The sequence below is a fragment of the Artemia franciscana genome, chromosome 15 (genome assembly GCF_032884065.1).
Source record: "Artemia franciscana chromosome 15, ASM3288406v1, whole genome shotgun sequence".
NCBI classification, from domain to species: domain Eukaryota; kingdom Metazoa; phylum Arthropoda; class Branchiopoda; order Anostraca; family Artemiidae; genus Artemia; species Artemia franciscana.
Window position 1 is genome coordinate 4,049,643 of NC_088877.1, and position 15,194 is coordinate 4,064,836.

General features: G+C 35.5%; 1 protein-coding gene across 1 annotated transcript in view; it reads right to left on the bottom strand.

The window, feature by feature from the left end:
• Nucleotides 1-15,194, bottom strand: part of LOC136036653 (ATP-dependent translocase ABCB1-like) — a 164,084-nt gene extending 148,890 nt beyond the window's left edge. The window contains exon 1 of the mRNA XM_065718953.1: nucleotides 15,038-15,194. Coding sequence (XP_065575025.1) covers nucleotides 15,038-15,153 — 116 coding nt within the window. The 5' untranslated portion in view covers nucleotides 15,154-15,194. The remainder of the gene's footprint in view (nucleotides 1-15,037) is intronic.

The window sequence follows — 15,194 nt, forward strand, 5'->3', positions numbered from 1 at the left end:
CAGACGCCGTGCTTTAGTATGCTTGACAGAGAGTGACCGTAGAGTAGGCGGAAAAGTAAACATCCATACAATGGGGCAATAAGAAAAATATAACAGGACAAGGCAGATAAAAAGAAGTTTCAAAATATATCCAGGAAATGTGTGTCTAGTTTTTCGGATGATACCCAAACCCCGTGAGACCTTAACCTAATCATGCTTATATGGTTTCTAAATACCTAAAATACCTAAATACCTAGAGACCTAAGATGCCCCTGTTAAGCAGCGAAACAACAACATATAAATCACAACTTATTCATTCAAGATCAAAGAAAGGTGCAAAAAAGAAAAAAACAAACGAAATACTTCATACTAAGTGCTTGTTTTTGTCTCAGTTATTCCAAACTCTTTGACGATAAAGAATCATGAAATCAATCCGGGAAAAATCCTTTTTCATTTGTTTTGAACCTAGTTAAACCTGCTCAAAAGAGTTTAAAAAAGAAAATAACTTTTGGCAGGCTAGCCTGACCAAAATTACGATATATAACAAGAAAAATTATGTTACTGGCTCCGATATTCAAATATAAAGTAAAACTATAACAGCTGTTTGGAGCTGGCGAAATCTTAGTTTTAATTGGACATAGCTGTAAATAATCCTTTATTGAGTAGGAACTGAATAATTAATTTTTGATCTTTTACTCGAGAAGAAAGTATTTAGTTTGATTTTTTTAAATTTAACGGATAATTTATGTTTGGCCGTAAACCCAGAGGAATAAACATTTAAAAGAAAGAATTCATGTCCAGGCTCCATTTCAGGAACATTTTCCCAGTAGAACCCTCCACAGTGATCTTTAAATATGATTTTTATCATATAATATATAAAAATTATTTATAATATATAAAAATTATTATAAAATATATAACATTATTATTTATTAAGAAACTATTAAATTATTATATTATATAATTACATAATATAAAAAAAAATTATAAATAATAATAATCATGATTTTTAGAATATAAAAATATAAATAAATATAGGATAAAAGTAAGGATAAAGTATAAATCCTCCAATAAAGTATGATTAACAAAAGTTATGTTCAACTTTTATATTGAGTAAATTACATTACAAATTAATTAAAATAGCATCACAATTCCCCATTTCCTCAAATCGAAAATTTTGATTCTGGTTCAGGGAAAGAGTCAAAGCAATAAATGAATTTTCTAATATTACGAATAGCCTTCCTAGTCTCCTCCCAATGTTAAGCTATCAAAATAATCCCAAAGCAAACAACCAATAAAAGGCTGGAAGTATTCGATAGCATTATGGGAAGGTGTGAAGAGGGGGGCCTTGAATATATTGGGTTGGAGGAGGAGCGTACGTAGCTTTGTTGGCCTCAGGTGGCTTGGTGCTGCAGTGAGTTATTAGTAGTAGTAGTAGTAGTAGTGTAAAACATCAAATCTAATATCTAATCTGTATCCTATTATCCTATTACAGTATAATATAGACACCAATGTCAAGGGCAGCACAGTAGCCATGTTTAAGTACATAGCGATATAACTTCAATGGTATACATATCCTGTGAGGGTGTATGTCGTGTTGGTTGTTGCTAAAAAAAAAAAAAAAAAAAAAAAAAAAAAAAAAAAAAAATTCCTTCTATTCCTTCAATTCCTTCTATCTTTCCAAAGTATTTTTTTTTATTTGCTGTCATTAAAAAAATGGCGTGTTTGTCAAGAAGTCTTTCCAAATGTGATGAAAATTAACTATTTTTCAAATGAGATGTTAAATTCAAAAATAAGGTCATGCATATGTTTTTTTTTTCGATTAGCGTCAGATTGTGCTCCAGAAATGGTTCCTTCGGGGTCAGACAATTATTTATGCTTACTATCTGAAGGGAATTAAGTTTGCATGAAAGAGTTCTTGGAAATAGTTTGTATTTTGCCGATTCGTTACAAGATGAGTAATCGATAAATAACCACGAAAATCCATCCTCTTACACAGTCCTCCTAGTCAAGCAGTTTAATTTAAAACAGTCAGAAAGATCCTTGAACATCTCCTTATCTTTGTTCACCAAATTTGGCCCCACAGTTTCTTTAATCCAAAAAGTTAAAGGAAACTTTAAAATACCATTTTCGACTTTGGAGGGCATTAATGAATCAACGGCAGAGGTGCTGTCAGGAGCAACTGAAACACATCTTGCGAGTGCCATGGAGTTTTCAAGAAGAAAATGGTGAAGTGCAACTAAATTCAAGGGTATAATACTTGATTTTGTTAGTTTGTTTTTTAAATATGAAATTTATAATAAAGAGCTTCAAATTTGAAATATAGGCCTAGAATGTTTTCTAGGGCTTAGGTACCATCTCCCCGTATGTGATTTTTTTTTTAGCCTAGTATTGTTGAAAGTAATCCATTTAGTGTGATTGGACTAGACAGATTAGCTCAATTTACAATAATCATTTTAAGAGAAGTTTTAAGGAAGAACAGTGCGGTCTTAGGAAGGATAGACAATATATTGACCAAATTTTTACTATAAGGTTAACGATTAAGAAGTTCCTGAGTCATCAAACGCCTTAAGACTTCAGTTTTATAGATTATGAGCAAGCGTTCAATTTTGCTGATAGAGGAGCTCTATTGAAGGACTTATCTTTGTATGATATACCAGACAAATACATTAAAGAGATTAATGCTAGACAAGAGAATAGCACTGCTGCGGTTAAGGTAGGAATCGAGGTTAGCAGCTGGTTTCGTATTTAAATCAGGAGCTAAACATGGTTGTGTTCTATTCCCCCTTCACATGGATCATTTTGATGGACTTTGCCTCAATGAGCACAGGAAGGGTAATAGGAGAACAATTAGTCAAATGGGAAGAAAGAAGAATCTTAGGCATTGCAATAGTGCTTCCTAAGTAAAGAGCGATGTGGGCATAATGTACTTTTTTGGTCTTTGGCCAGGGAACTTCGTACCGAAGAAATTGTCGTAGAAACTGCGGAAAGGACTCATTCGAGTGGAAATTAAAACTGCTAGTGCACTTTTTCATAGTCGAAAATGATTGATGGGCAACTAACCCCCTCCCACGCGCACTATTTCCCCAAGCACATCAAATCAAAATTTTGAAATAGCCATTTTGTTCAACGTAGTTGAAAGATATGTAAATTATGTATTTGAGGATGACAACCCCCCCCCCACAGAGCCTTTTTGAGAATCAGAGTGATCAGAGGGCGGATAAACGCACATATTATATTTTCCTGAAATGCATCTGATAGAAATTTTGAGATGGTCATTTGTTGTAAGGAAAGAGTCGTAGAAACTTCGAAAAGAGCTCATTCGATTGAAAATTGGAAGGGCTAGTTATCTTTTTAATAGTCAAAAGACATTGAAGGGTAACTAAACCCCCTCCCACGCCCACCGTTTCCAACAAACATATCCATTCGAAAATTTTAGAAAGCCGTTTTGTTCAACGCAATTAAAATGTCTGGGAGGTATGTCTTTGAGGATGACACCCCCCACACACACAGTCCACAGGTCAAGGGTTGTAAGTTACGCCCTGGGAGCATATAAGGTATATATAGAAAAGGTAATAGTAAGCATTCCGACTTGGGCTCATTTTGTAGGAAATCAGATCTTCTAGTGCCCTTTTAATATTTGGAGTGATCGGAGGGTGGCTACCCCCTCCACACCTCGTCTTTTCCTGAAATGCCTATGATGGAAATTTTCAGATGGTCATTTGTTGTTGTAGAAACGGAAAGAGCTCATCCGATTGGAAATCGAAAAGGCTACTGCTGTTTTCAATAGTCGAAAGTGATTGGAGGGCAACAAACCCCCCTTTCACACACCAACCATTATCTCGAATGCATCCAATCAAAATTTTGAGATAGTCATTTTGTTCAACGTAGCTGAAAGATCTTGAAATTATATCTGTGAGGATGACAACCCCCCCCCCCCCTAAGGCGCTCAGGATAAGGGTTGTAAGTAATGTCCTGGGGCGTATAAGGTATATATAGAAAGGGTGATCGTCTAAACTTCCAAGGAGAGCTCATTGGATTAGTAATCAGAACTTCTAATGCCAATCTTAAGATTCAGAGTGATCGGAGGGTGGATACCCCCCCCACACCTCAAATATTCTTGAAATACATCTTACAGAAATTTTTAGATGACCATTTGTTATCTTAGAAACTGCAAAAAGAGCTCATTTGAATGGAAATTAGAAAACAAGTGCCTTTTTTAATAGTCAAGAGTGATTGGAGGGCAATCAACCCCCCATCCACGTCCACCATTTCCCCAAACCCTCCAATCTGAATTTTTAAATAGCCATTATGTTCAACGCAATTGAAAGGTCTGTAAGTTATGTGTTTGAGGATAAAACCCCCAAAGCCCTGAGGGTAAGTTTGTAAGTTATGCCCTGGGGGCATAAAAAGTATATATATATATATATATATATATATATATATATATATATATATATATATATATATATATATATATATATATATATATATATATATATATATATATATATATATATATATATATATATATATATAATTATATATATATAATTATATACATATATATACATATATATATATATATATATATACATATACATATATAAAGGGTGATCGTATAAGCTTCAGAGGGTATTCATAGGATTGATAATCATAAGTTCTAGTGCCTTTACAAACTCTTATTTTCCCGAAATGTATCTGATAGAAACTTTGAAATGGCCGTTTCTTATCGTAGAAACTTCGAAAACGTCTCATTTCATTGGAAATCAAAATGAACAGTGCCCTTTTTAATAGTCGAAAGTGATTGGAGGGCAACTAAACCCCCTCCCATGCCCAACATTCCCCCAAACACATCCAATGGAAATTTCAAGATAGTGATTTTGTTCAAAATAATTGAAAGGTCTGGAATTATGTTTTTGAGGATTAAACCCCCCCCCACAGCCCTCAGAGCAAGGGTTTTAAGCTAAGCCCTGGGGGCATATAAGGTATATATTTAGAAAGGGTAATCATAAACATTCTGAAATGGGCTCATTTGAATGGAAATTAGATCTTCTAGTGCCCTTTTTAGATTCAGGGTGATCAGAGGGTGATACCCCCCCCCCCAAACCTCGTATTTTCAAAGTGCATATAATATAAATTTTTAGATGGTCATTTTTTGTCGTAGAAACTTCGAAAAGAGCACATCCGATTGGAAATCGAAAAGGCTACTGCTCTTTTTAATAGTCGAAAGTTATTGGAAGGCAACTAACCCCCTTCCCAGGCAAACCATTGCCTCGAATGCATCCAGGAAAAATTTGGAGATAGTCATTTTGTTCAACGTAGTTGAAAGTTCATGAAATTATATCTTTGAGGATGACAACTCCCCTACAGTCCTCGAGATAAGGGTTGTAAGTTATGCCCTGGGGGCGTATCAGGTATATATAGAAAGCATAATCGTGTAGACATCCAAGGAAAGCTGATTGGATTGGTAATCAGAACTTCTAATGCCCTTTTTAAAATTCAGAGTGATCGGAGGGTGGATACCCTCCCCCAAACCTCATATTTTCCCGAAATGCATCTTACAGAAATTTTGAGATGACCATTTTTTGTCTTAGAAACTTCAAAAAGGGCTCATTTGATTGGAAATTGAAAGAACTAGTGCCCTTTTTAATAGTCAAAAGTAATTGGAGGGCGAGCAACCCCCCACCCATATCCACTATTTCCTCAAACCCATACAATCCAAATTTTTAGATAGCCAATTTGTTCAACGTAATCGAAAGATTCATAAATTATTTCTTTGATGATAAAACCCCCCAAGAGCCCTGAGGACAAGGGTTTTAAGTTATGTCCTGTGGGCATGAAAGGTATTTATATAGAAAGGGTGATCGTATAAATTTCGAAGGGGGTTCGTCAGATTGGTAATCTTGATTTCTAGTGCCCTTTTTAATATTTAAAGTGATCAGAGTTTAGATATCACCTCTCCCCCACAACCTCTTATTTTCCCACAATGCATTTGATAGAAATTTGAGGTGGCAACTTGTTATCGAAGGAACTTCGAAAACAGCTCATTCGATTGGGAATTGAAAGAGCCAGGGCCCCTTTTAATAGTCAACAGTGATCGATGGACAACTAACCCCCCTCCTACGCTCAACTTTTCCACAAACAAATCCCATAAAAATTTCGAGATGGCCATTTTGTTCAACGTAATTGAAAGGTCTGAAAATTATGTCTTTGAGGATGACAACCCCCACAGCCCTCAGAACAAGGTTGTAAGTTATACCCAGGGGGTTTATAAGGTATATGTAGAGGGTGATCGTATAACCTTTGCAGCGGGCACATTGGACTGGTAATTAGACGTTTTATTGCACATTTAACATTATGAGTGATCGGAGGTGGATACTACCTCCCCTAAACCTTGTATTATCTAGAAATGTATCTGATTTTTATTTTGAGAAACGTAAAATCTTGTATAGTACACATTTAAATATCCATTGTGGTCTGAGTTTCATCATCTCCTTGATTAGAATATTGGAAATCTTCTTCAGCCGACGAAATATCATTGGTGATAATTTTGGACTGGGATGGAAAGTTTGCCGTTTTTTTCTTAGATTTCTTGCCTTTGACTAGGGCAGTGGCACCGACTACCGTCTTGGGGGTTGTGGCATTGCCAGAGCCTGTATTAATTTGATTTGCAGTTGAGTCTACAGGCTTAACTAGCTTTGATGTGGAATCTATGTCCTTTTTCATGGAGGATAATTGAGCTATAGCTGTTTGTAAGATGTCATCACCTAGGAGTTTAGTGATAGCCTTCTTCTTGAGAATATTTTTGGTTTCCTCAGCTTCATTACTAACCTCAATTAAGTGACTGACAGTGAGAAAAGTTGCAAGTCTTTGCCATTCTTGGCTACTTTTAGATGAATCTTTTTGGGGGCAGGATGTTGAAGTAAACTTAGGTAAGGGATGGGGGGACTGACTAAAACCTTGAGTATGAACATTGTTTGCCTCTTTTGGAAATGATACTGTCTTTGCATCTTCTACAGCAACTGTTGCTTGGCTTCTACTGGGCCGATGGGATGTTGGTTGCCAAGGGATTCTTGCAGCTACAACTGAGTAGGGTAGGTTCATTTTATCAGTTGTTCTAAGGATTACGACTCGCTTTTTGTGAGCCGGGCAAGATCGTTTTTGGTGGGTTGTGTGTCCCTTACGGTTACAATTTTTGCACAAAGGGTCTGACTCAGGGTATTCACTAATTGCGCGGTCTGTTTTCCCACACTTAAGGCAAGACGGATGGGTCTGTTTGCAGTGTTTTTTGCTATGGCCGTGGGCCAGACAAGTGGAGCATTGTAGGGGCTTGGGCTTATAAATCTTGTAAGAAAGGGACATACCGTACAAGAATATTTCTCTACTTAGCTCAACTTTGCAGGAAATGAGGATTGAACGGCTTGGGTGAAGAAAACCTTCTTTGTTTAAACTTAGCCTTATAGCAGCTGAAGGATTGGTGAGAAGGCCTGAAGAATCTATTAGTTCAGTTTGTATTTTCTCCACTTTTATACTGGTATCAACACCATACAGGACATACTTGTGTAACTTTTCCACATCTTTTTTTGTGGGTAAAATTTTCGAGCCATCAAGAATTATTTCTTTGGATTTTGACAGGACAGGATTTGCCGCCTGATAAGACGTAAAGTAAATATCAATAGACTCGTCCTGCTTGAAAACAAGTTCAAAATTTACCTTGGTGATCAGAAAGATAGTTTTCCTAATTTCCATTTTTCGATCTTTTGAAAAGGATTGGCCATTGGTTTTCTTGATGCGACAGTATAATAATTGGGGTAATCGTTAGCACTAGTTTCTGGGACACTTGAAGAGAGGGGTTGCACTATCACTGGCGAACAAGTTTCATCCTTTTTCCTCTTTTTGCCAGGCGTCTCACCTCTTTCATCGGAGTTAGTCCGGCTAAGGCCTGAATTCCTGACAAGTGGCTAACTGTTTTGGATCGCGTAGTTGGGGGAGTTCTAGGAAGAGTTTTAGAGGTAGGTTGGAATGGCGACTGGCTAAGGGTTTCAGTGGGAGTATCCTTCTCGGGTGGTAACCTTAGGGGCTTTTTCCCCGTCATTTATTCCGACAAGACACTGCAGATTCACGAACTGTTAATTAGTCTTAATTCAAGGTTACTTGACCAGAAGTAAATATGACAGTTTTTAATCAGCGATAACACCAATATATTCAATTATACACTATGATAAATAATAAATCACTTTGTATGAAGTGAGCAATCCCTCACAATGAAATCCGCAAGTTAATTGCGCAATTTAACACAGCACAGTACAAAAAATAATCCGATTAGGTTCATAAGCTAGTTCCTTTTAGTTCAGATATTAAAATACTAAAGATACTAAAACGAACAGAAATTAAAATAAATAGCCGAGTCAAACTCAAAAAGAGCAAAAATTAATATCAGTAAGGCTGATAACCCCTATGCCTTCTCAAGACCAGAACACAATTTGCGCCTTACTGAAGACAAAATACGTTTCAAATGTTTTCACCTTTCTTACTTTCAGTAATGAAAAAGTATCAAAACCTTAACGAAGAAATGTCAGTATTTGTCAATTTAACTGATAATCCATGGCCATTTGTTATTTTTTATTCGGCCTCTCCCACGCCCCGTTTTGATCAAAATCGTCCGATCAAAATTTTGAGAAAGCTATTTTGTTCAGCATAATGGGAACGCCAAATATTTATGAGTTTGGAGATGAAACGACCCCCTACAGCTCCCGGGGAGAGCTTTTTAATTTATAGAATTTGCCCATTGTTTACGTTTAGCATTGTTATTAGGAAGCATACACTGCATACACTTTTCAGATGAGTGGGGGTGAATTTTAGGTTGGGGGATTTTCCACGGGGAGAATTTTCTATGGAGAGAGAAGTTTCCAGAGGGTGAATTTTTGAGGAGAAAATTTCACACTGGGAGAATTTGGCAGAATTTCTATACGAAATTCTTTTTGTGTCTTGCTTTCTCTTTTCAAGCTCGATTCCACGTGTTGAGATGTTAAGGATAATTGTCCGTGGTAGATGTTCACCAGAATTTAAGGCAAACATCTAAAAAAAATACCATCTTAAAATTCCAAGAAAACCACAGGCTCTTTTAAGCTCCCCTCCAGTTAAAATACTAATAATGCACAAATTAAAAAATCTCAATAAACTAAAAAATAAATTCTTTAAACATTTGAAGATATGTGAATATAACTAGAATAATTTAGTTGTCTAGACTATATATCCCTGCGGAGGAGGGATTTTTAGTGGAAGTGGGGCCAGATTTCCTGGCATTATTTAAAAACACGACTAGAAATTAAATAAAAAACAAGATTTTTCAACTGAAAGTAAGGAGTCCAATTCCCAGGATTCAGTAATTACAGAATATCTAGCTCTACATCCAAGGTAAAATCCCCTTCCCACGAAAATATCCTCTAGACAAGGCATTCCCGGTGAAAATTGACTCCTGAAAATTATCCTTAATATCTCCAGGCGTAAAATTGAGTCGGAAAAGATTAATTAGTATCTATATAATAATTTCGTTTAGAAATTCTGGCAAATATTCCTAGTGTAAAATTTCCTCTGAAAAGTTCACTCCCTGGAAATTTCTTTCCCCATGAAAATCTCTCCCCTTGGAAAATCCTCCACCAGAAAATTCAAACCCCCAACCCGAGAATTGTATGCATACTTCCCAATAACAATAATACATGTAAACAATGGGCAAATTTTATAATTTAAAGACCAAACAAACACAAAGTAGAAACAAAGTAGAAAAAAAGGGAAAATCTTTTCAAAACAGTGGAAATCAGTTCTGTGAATATTTCGGCCCTATGTCCAAGGGCTGTCTTCAGAAAAATACGAGAACGAGAGAGAAAATATGAATATATAAATAAACTTACATTAAATTGTGAGAATTAAAACTAAATAATGTTTTTTAAAAACTTTTTTAAGAACAGCCCTAGCATCCTTGCTTCAGCGAAGTTCAACCAAGACTGACAAAAAAATGAAGTGAGAATATAAATTCATTCAAACTAAAGAGAACAAAGTGATTCAATGCAATGTCTCAGAGCCAACCTTGCTTTTTAGCAGCCTGTCTTATAGGCCTTTTTGTAGCTGGTTCAGTACTATTATTAAATAAAAAAGCAAGTTTTTTTTTAATGAAAGTAAGGAGCAACATTAAAACTTAAAACGAACAGAAATTACACCGTACATGAAAGGGGCTTTTCCTCCCCAATGCCCCGCTCCTTACGGTAAAGTTTGACTTTTTCTCTTAAATCTATTTCTAAAACAATAAAAAACTTTCTCTTAGAAGTTTGACTCTTTCTCTTAACTCTATTTTTAAAACAATAAGAAACTTTGGCGTAAAGAGCGGGGCATTGAGGAGGAAAAATCCCTTTCATATACGGAGTAATTTCTGTCCGTTTTAAGTTTTAATGTTGCCCCTTACTTTCATTTAAAAAAATTTGTTTTTTTTATTTAATTTCTGGACGTTTTTGAATTAATGCATGTTTTGATCTTGGCGCCCCGCACATAAATAATTAAAACGAAATTTGCATATTAATTAATTGCAATTGATCGGAAGATTTTGAGGAAAAAGGAGCGAGGGAGGAGGCCTAGTTGCCCTCCAATTTTTTGATTACTTAAAAAAGCAAGTAGAACTTTTAATTTTTTACAAACATTTTCATTCGTAAAAACTATACGTAACTTACGAATTAACTTACGTAAAGAACTTCTATATTCGTATGTTTTTATTGCGTATATGAGGGGGTTCAACCCTTGTCGATACCTCGCTCTGTACACTAAAGCTTAAATTTTGTCCCAATTCCTTAAGAATGACCTCTGAATCACAAAGGCCGTAGAATAAATAGTTGAAATTACTAAAAATATTTTAGCGTAAAGAGTGAGGTATAACAGAGAGGTAAACCCCTCATATTCGTAATAGTTTTTGTTCGTTTTGAGTTTTAATGCTGCTCCTTACTTTCAGTAGAAAAAAACTTTTCATATTTATTTTTTAATTGTTTTTTCAAATAATGCTAAAAACCCTGCAACCTCTTCATTCAAATTCTCTTCCCCCATGAGAAGTTTCTCCGTGGAAACATCCTCCAACGTAAACCCCCCCCCCAACTCTCCTCCTAAACGAAAAAAAAATATCCCTGAAAAAGTCTGTACACTTCCCAGTAGCCATTACTATACGTAGACACAGGTCAAAGTTTGTAACTCGCAGCCCCTCCAACAGGGACTGCGGGGCAGTAAGTCGTCCCTAAAGACATAGCTATTAGGTTTTTCGACTATGGTGAATAAAATGGCTATCTCAGAATTTTGATCCGGTGACTTTTGGGAAAAATTAGCGTGGGAGGGGGCCTAGGTGCCCTCCAGTTTTTTTTGGTCACTTAAAAAGGGCACTAGAACTTTTAATTTCCGTTAGAATGAGCCCTCTCGCGACATTCTAGGACCACTCAGTCGATACGATCACCCATGGGGAAAAAAAAATAATAAACACGCATCCGTTATCTGTCTTCTGGCAAAAAATGCAAAATTCCATATTTTTGTAGATAGGAGCTTGAAACCTCTACAATAAGGTTCTCTGATACGCTGAATCTGATGGTTTAAGTTTTGTTAAGATTTTATGACTTTTAGGGGGTGTTTCCCCCTGTGTTCAAAAATGAGGCAAATTTTCTCAGGCTCGTAACTTTTGATGGGTATAACTTTTCTTGATGAAGCTTATATATTTAAAATCAGCATTAAAATGTGATTCTTTCGATGTAACTATTGGTATCAAAATTCCATTTTTTAGAGTTTCGGTTACTATAGAGCTGGGTCGTTCCTTACTGCAGTTCGTTACCACGAACTGTTTGATAAATCGGCTTGGTAAAATCTTTTGTTAGATCATTTTTAATTTAATTTTTAATTTTTATTTTTTTTTTTTTTTAATTTGAGTATAAAGTATAAATAACAGATTTCCACTGTCTTGAAAAGATTTTTCCTATTGTTTCTACTTTGTATTTGTTTGTTATGGAAAGGCAGTGTGGTCTTCGTGTGGTCTATTTTTTAATTTAAAGACCTTTCCCTAGGAGCTGGGGGGAGGTTATATTATCTCCAAAGGTATAGTTGTTGGGTCTTTCAAATATGCTGAACAAAATGGCAATTTCCAAATTTTCAGCGGATTTTTCAGGAAAAAAGGCAGGAGAGGGGATTTAGGTACCCTCCAGTCTTTTTGGTCACTTTAAAGACGGCACAATAACTTTTAATTTTCGTTTTAATGAGCTTCTCCCCTATACCGTTGGACTACTGAGTGGATGTGATCACCCCTGAGGAAAAAAACAAACAAACAAACAATAAACACGTATCCGTGATCTCTCTTCTGGCAAAAAATACCAACTACTACACTTTCAAACAGTTCATGGTAACGAACTGTAGTAAGGAGCGACCCGGCTCAATACTAAACGAAGCTCTAAATAACGGAATTTTGATGCTAAAATATACATCAAAAGAATTGAATTTTCATGCTGATTTTAAATATATAAGTTTCATCAAATTTGGTCTTTGTCATCAAAAGTTACGAGCCTGAGAAAATTTGTCTTATTTTAGAAAATAGGGGAAAACACCCCCTAAAAGTCACAGAATATTAACGAAAATCACACCATCGCATTCAGCGTATCAGAGAACCCTACAGCAAAATTTTCAAGCTCCTATCTACAAAAATGTGGAATTTCGTATTTTTTGCCAGAAGACAAATCACGTGTGCGTGTTTATTTGTTTGTTTTTTTTTTTTTTTTTCCAGGGGTCATCGTATCGACCAAGTGGTCCTAGAATGTTGCAAGAGGGTTCATTCTAATGGAAATGAAAAGTTCTAGTGCCCTTTTTAAGTGACCAAAAAAATGGGAGGGCACCTAGGCCCCCTCCCACGCTCATTTTTTCTCCAAAGTCAACAGATCAAAATTTGATATAGCCATTTTGTTCCGCATCTTCAATAACCATAATAACTATGTCTTTGGGAATGACTTACTCCCCCACAGTCCCTGGGGGAGGGGCTGCAAGTTACAAACTTCGACCAGTGTTTACCTATAATAATGGTTATTGGGAAGTGTGCAGTCGTTTTCAGGGGATTTTTTTTTTTGTTTTGGGGATGGGGTTGAGGAGAGGGGGCTATGTGGGAGGATCTTTCCTTGGAGAAATATGTCATGGGGGAACAGAAATTCAATGAAAAGGGTTCAGGATTTTCTAAAATTACTATGAAAAAAAAGACAATGAAAAAATAAACATGGAAAAATTCTTTCAACTGAAAGTAAGGAGGACCATTGAAACTTAAAACGAACAGAGATTATTACGCATATGAGGGGTTCTAAAAATACTTTAGCATAAAGAGCGAGGTATTTAGGAGAAGATAAATACCTCGCTCTTTATGCTATAGTATTTTTAGTAATTTCAACTATTTATTCTGGCCTTTCTGATTCAGGGGTCATTCTTAAAGAATCGGCACAAAACTTACGATTTAGTATAAAGAGCGAGGTAATAACGAGGGTACAAACCCCCTCATATACATAATAAAAATTTAAGAATATAAAAATTTGTTCGTAAGTTAATTCTTAAGTTACGTATATTTTTTAATAATAAAAAAATTCGTTAAAAATTAAAATTTATATTTGCCTTTTTGTGTAACTGAAAAATTGCATGGCAACTAGGCCTCCTTCCCCATCCCATATTTCTCAAAATCGTCTGATCAGAACTAAGAGAAAGCCATTTAGCCAAAAAAGGAATTAAAATGTAAATTTCATTTTAATAATTTATGTGTGGAGAGCCAAAATCAAACATGCATTAATTTGAAAACGTTCAGAAATTACATAAAAAAACTAGTTTTTCTAACTGAAAGTAAGGAGCGACATTAAAACTTAAAACGAACAGAAATTACTCCGTATATGAAATGGGTTGTCACCTCCGCAATCCTTCGCTCTTTACGCTAAAGACTCTTACGCTTTGACTCTTTACCACAATTCTGCTTTTTAAAACAATTAAAAGCTTTAGCATAAAGAGCGAGGGATTGCGGAGGAGACAACCCATTTCATATACGGAGTAATTTCTGTTCGTTTTAAGTTTTAATGTCGCTCCTTACTTTCAGTTAGAAAAACTAGTTTTTTTATGTAATCGCATATAGGAGCACGAAACCTATACAGTTGGTTTCTCTAATAGGCTGAATCCGACGGAGCAGTTTGCATTGAGATTTTTTGAATTTTAGGGGGAGTTTCCTCTTTTTCTCAAAAATAAAGTAAATTTTCCTGTTTTCGTTGTCTTTGATAATATTACAAAACTTATAACTATAATGTAACTATAGCTAAACTTATTGACATTTATATATTTATAATTGGCATAATAAGCCAGTTCTTTTGATGAATCTCTAAGCATCAAAATTCCGTTCTTTAAGAGTTTCGGTTACTATTGAGCCACACCACTCTTTACTTACAGTTCGTTACCATGAGCTGTTTGATAAGATACCCTTCAACGTTCTCCAAGGTTCCACCTTGAAGTCCCTAGCCTTTCTGGCTACACCCATTATAAATATTTACCCTTTTTCTAATGATAAATCCTGCATATAAGCAAAAGGAGGATTGAATAATTTACGAGCCTTGCCCCGGGGCTATGGGAGTCTTGCCCTGGGGCTTTCCTGGAAGTTTAGCTCTTAGACCTTTTGAATAGTTTGAACCAAATTACAATTCTAAAATTTTGATCAGTGTTGAATTGAGTGGGGAACTAAAAGAAACAATGAGGGGGTGCTACTGTTTATGTAATTGCTCTAAGGCATTAAGGCTCTAAGGAAGCATCTTTAAGTTTCAAAGCTTAGAAAAAATGTCAAAAATTAAAAAGTTTAAAAAAATGGCAAACATCTAAAAAAAAAATTACCATCTTAAAATTACAAGAAAACCACAGGCTCTTTTAAACTCCTCTCCAGTTAAAATACTAATAATGCACGAATTAAAAAATCTCAATAAACTAAAAAATTAATTCTTTAAACATTTGAAGATATGTGAATATAACTAAAATAATTTACTCTTTAACTTCTTTATCAAAGGATGCTGAAGAAGAGGGTAGAGAATCATATTCCCCGTCATCCAAAGAGTATCCTTCATTAGAACGACCTAACCTGGCTTTACATTTTGATGTCATCGAAACGCAAAATAGAGCTATCACTGCACTCCAAAATCCCA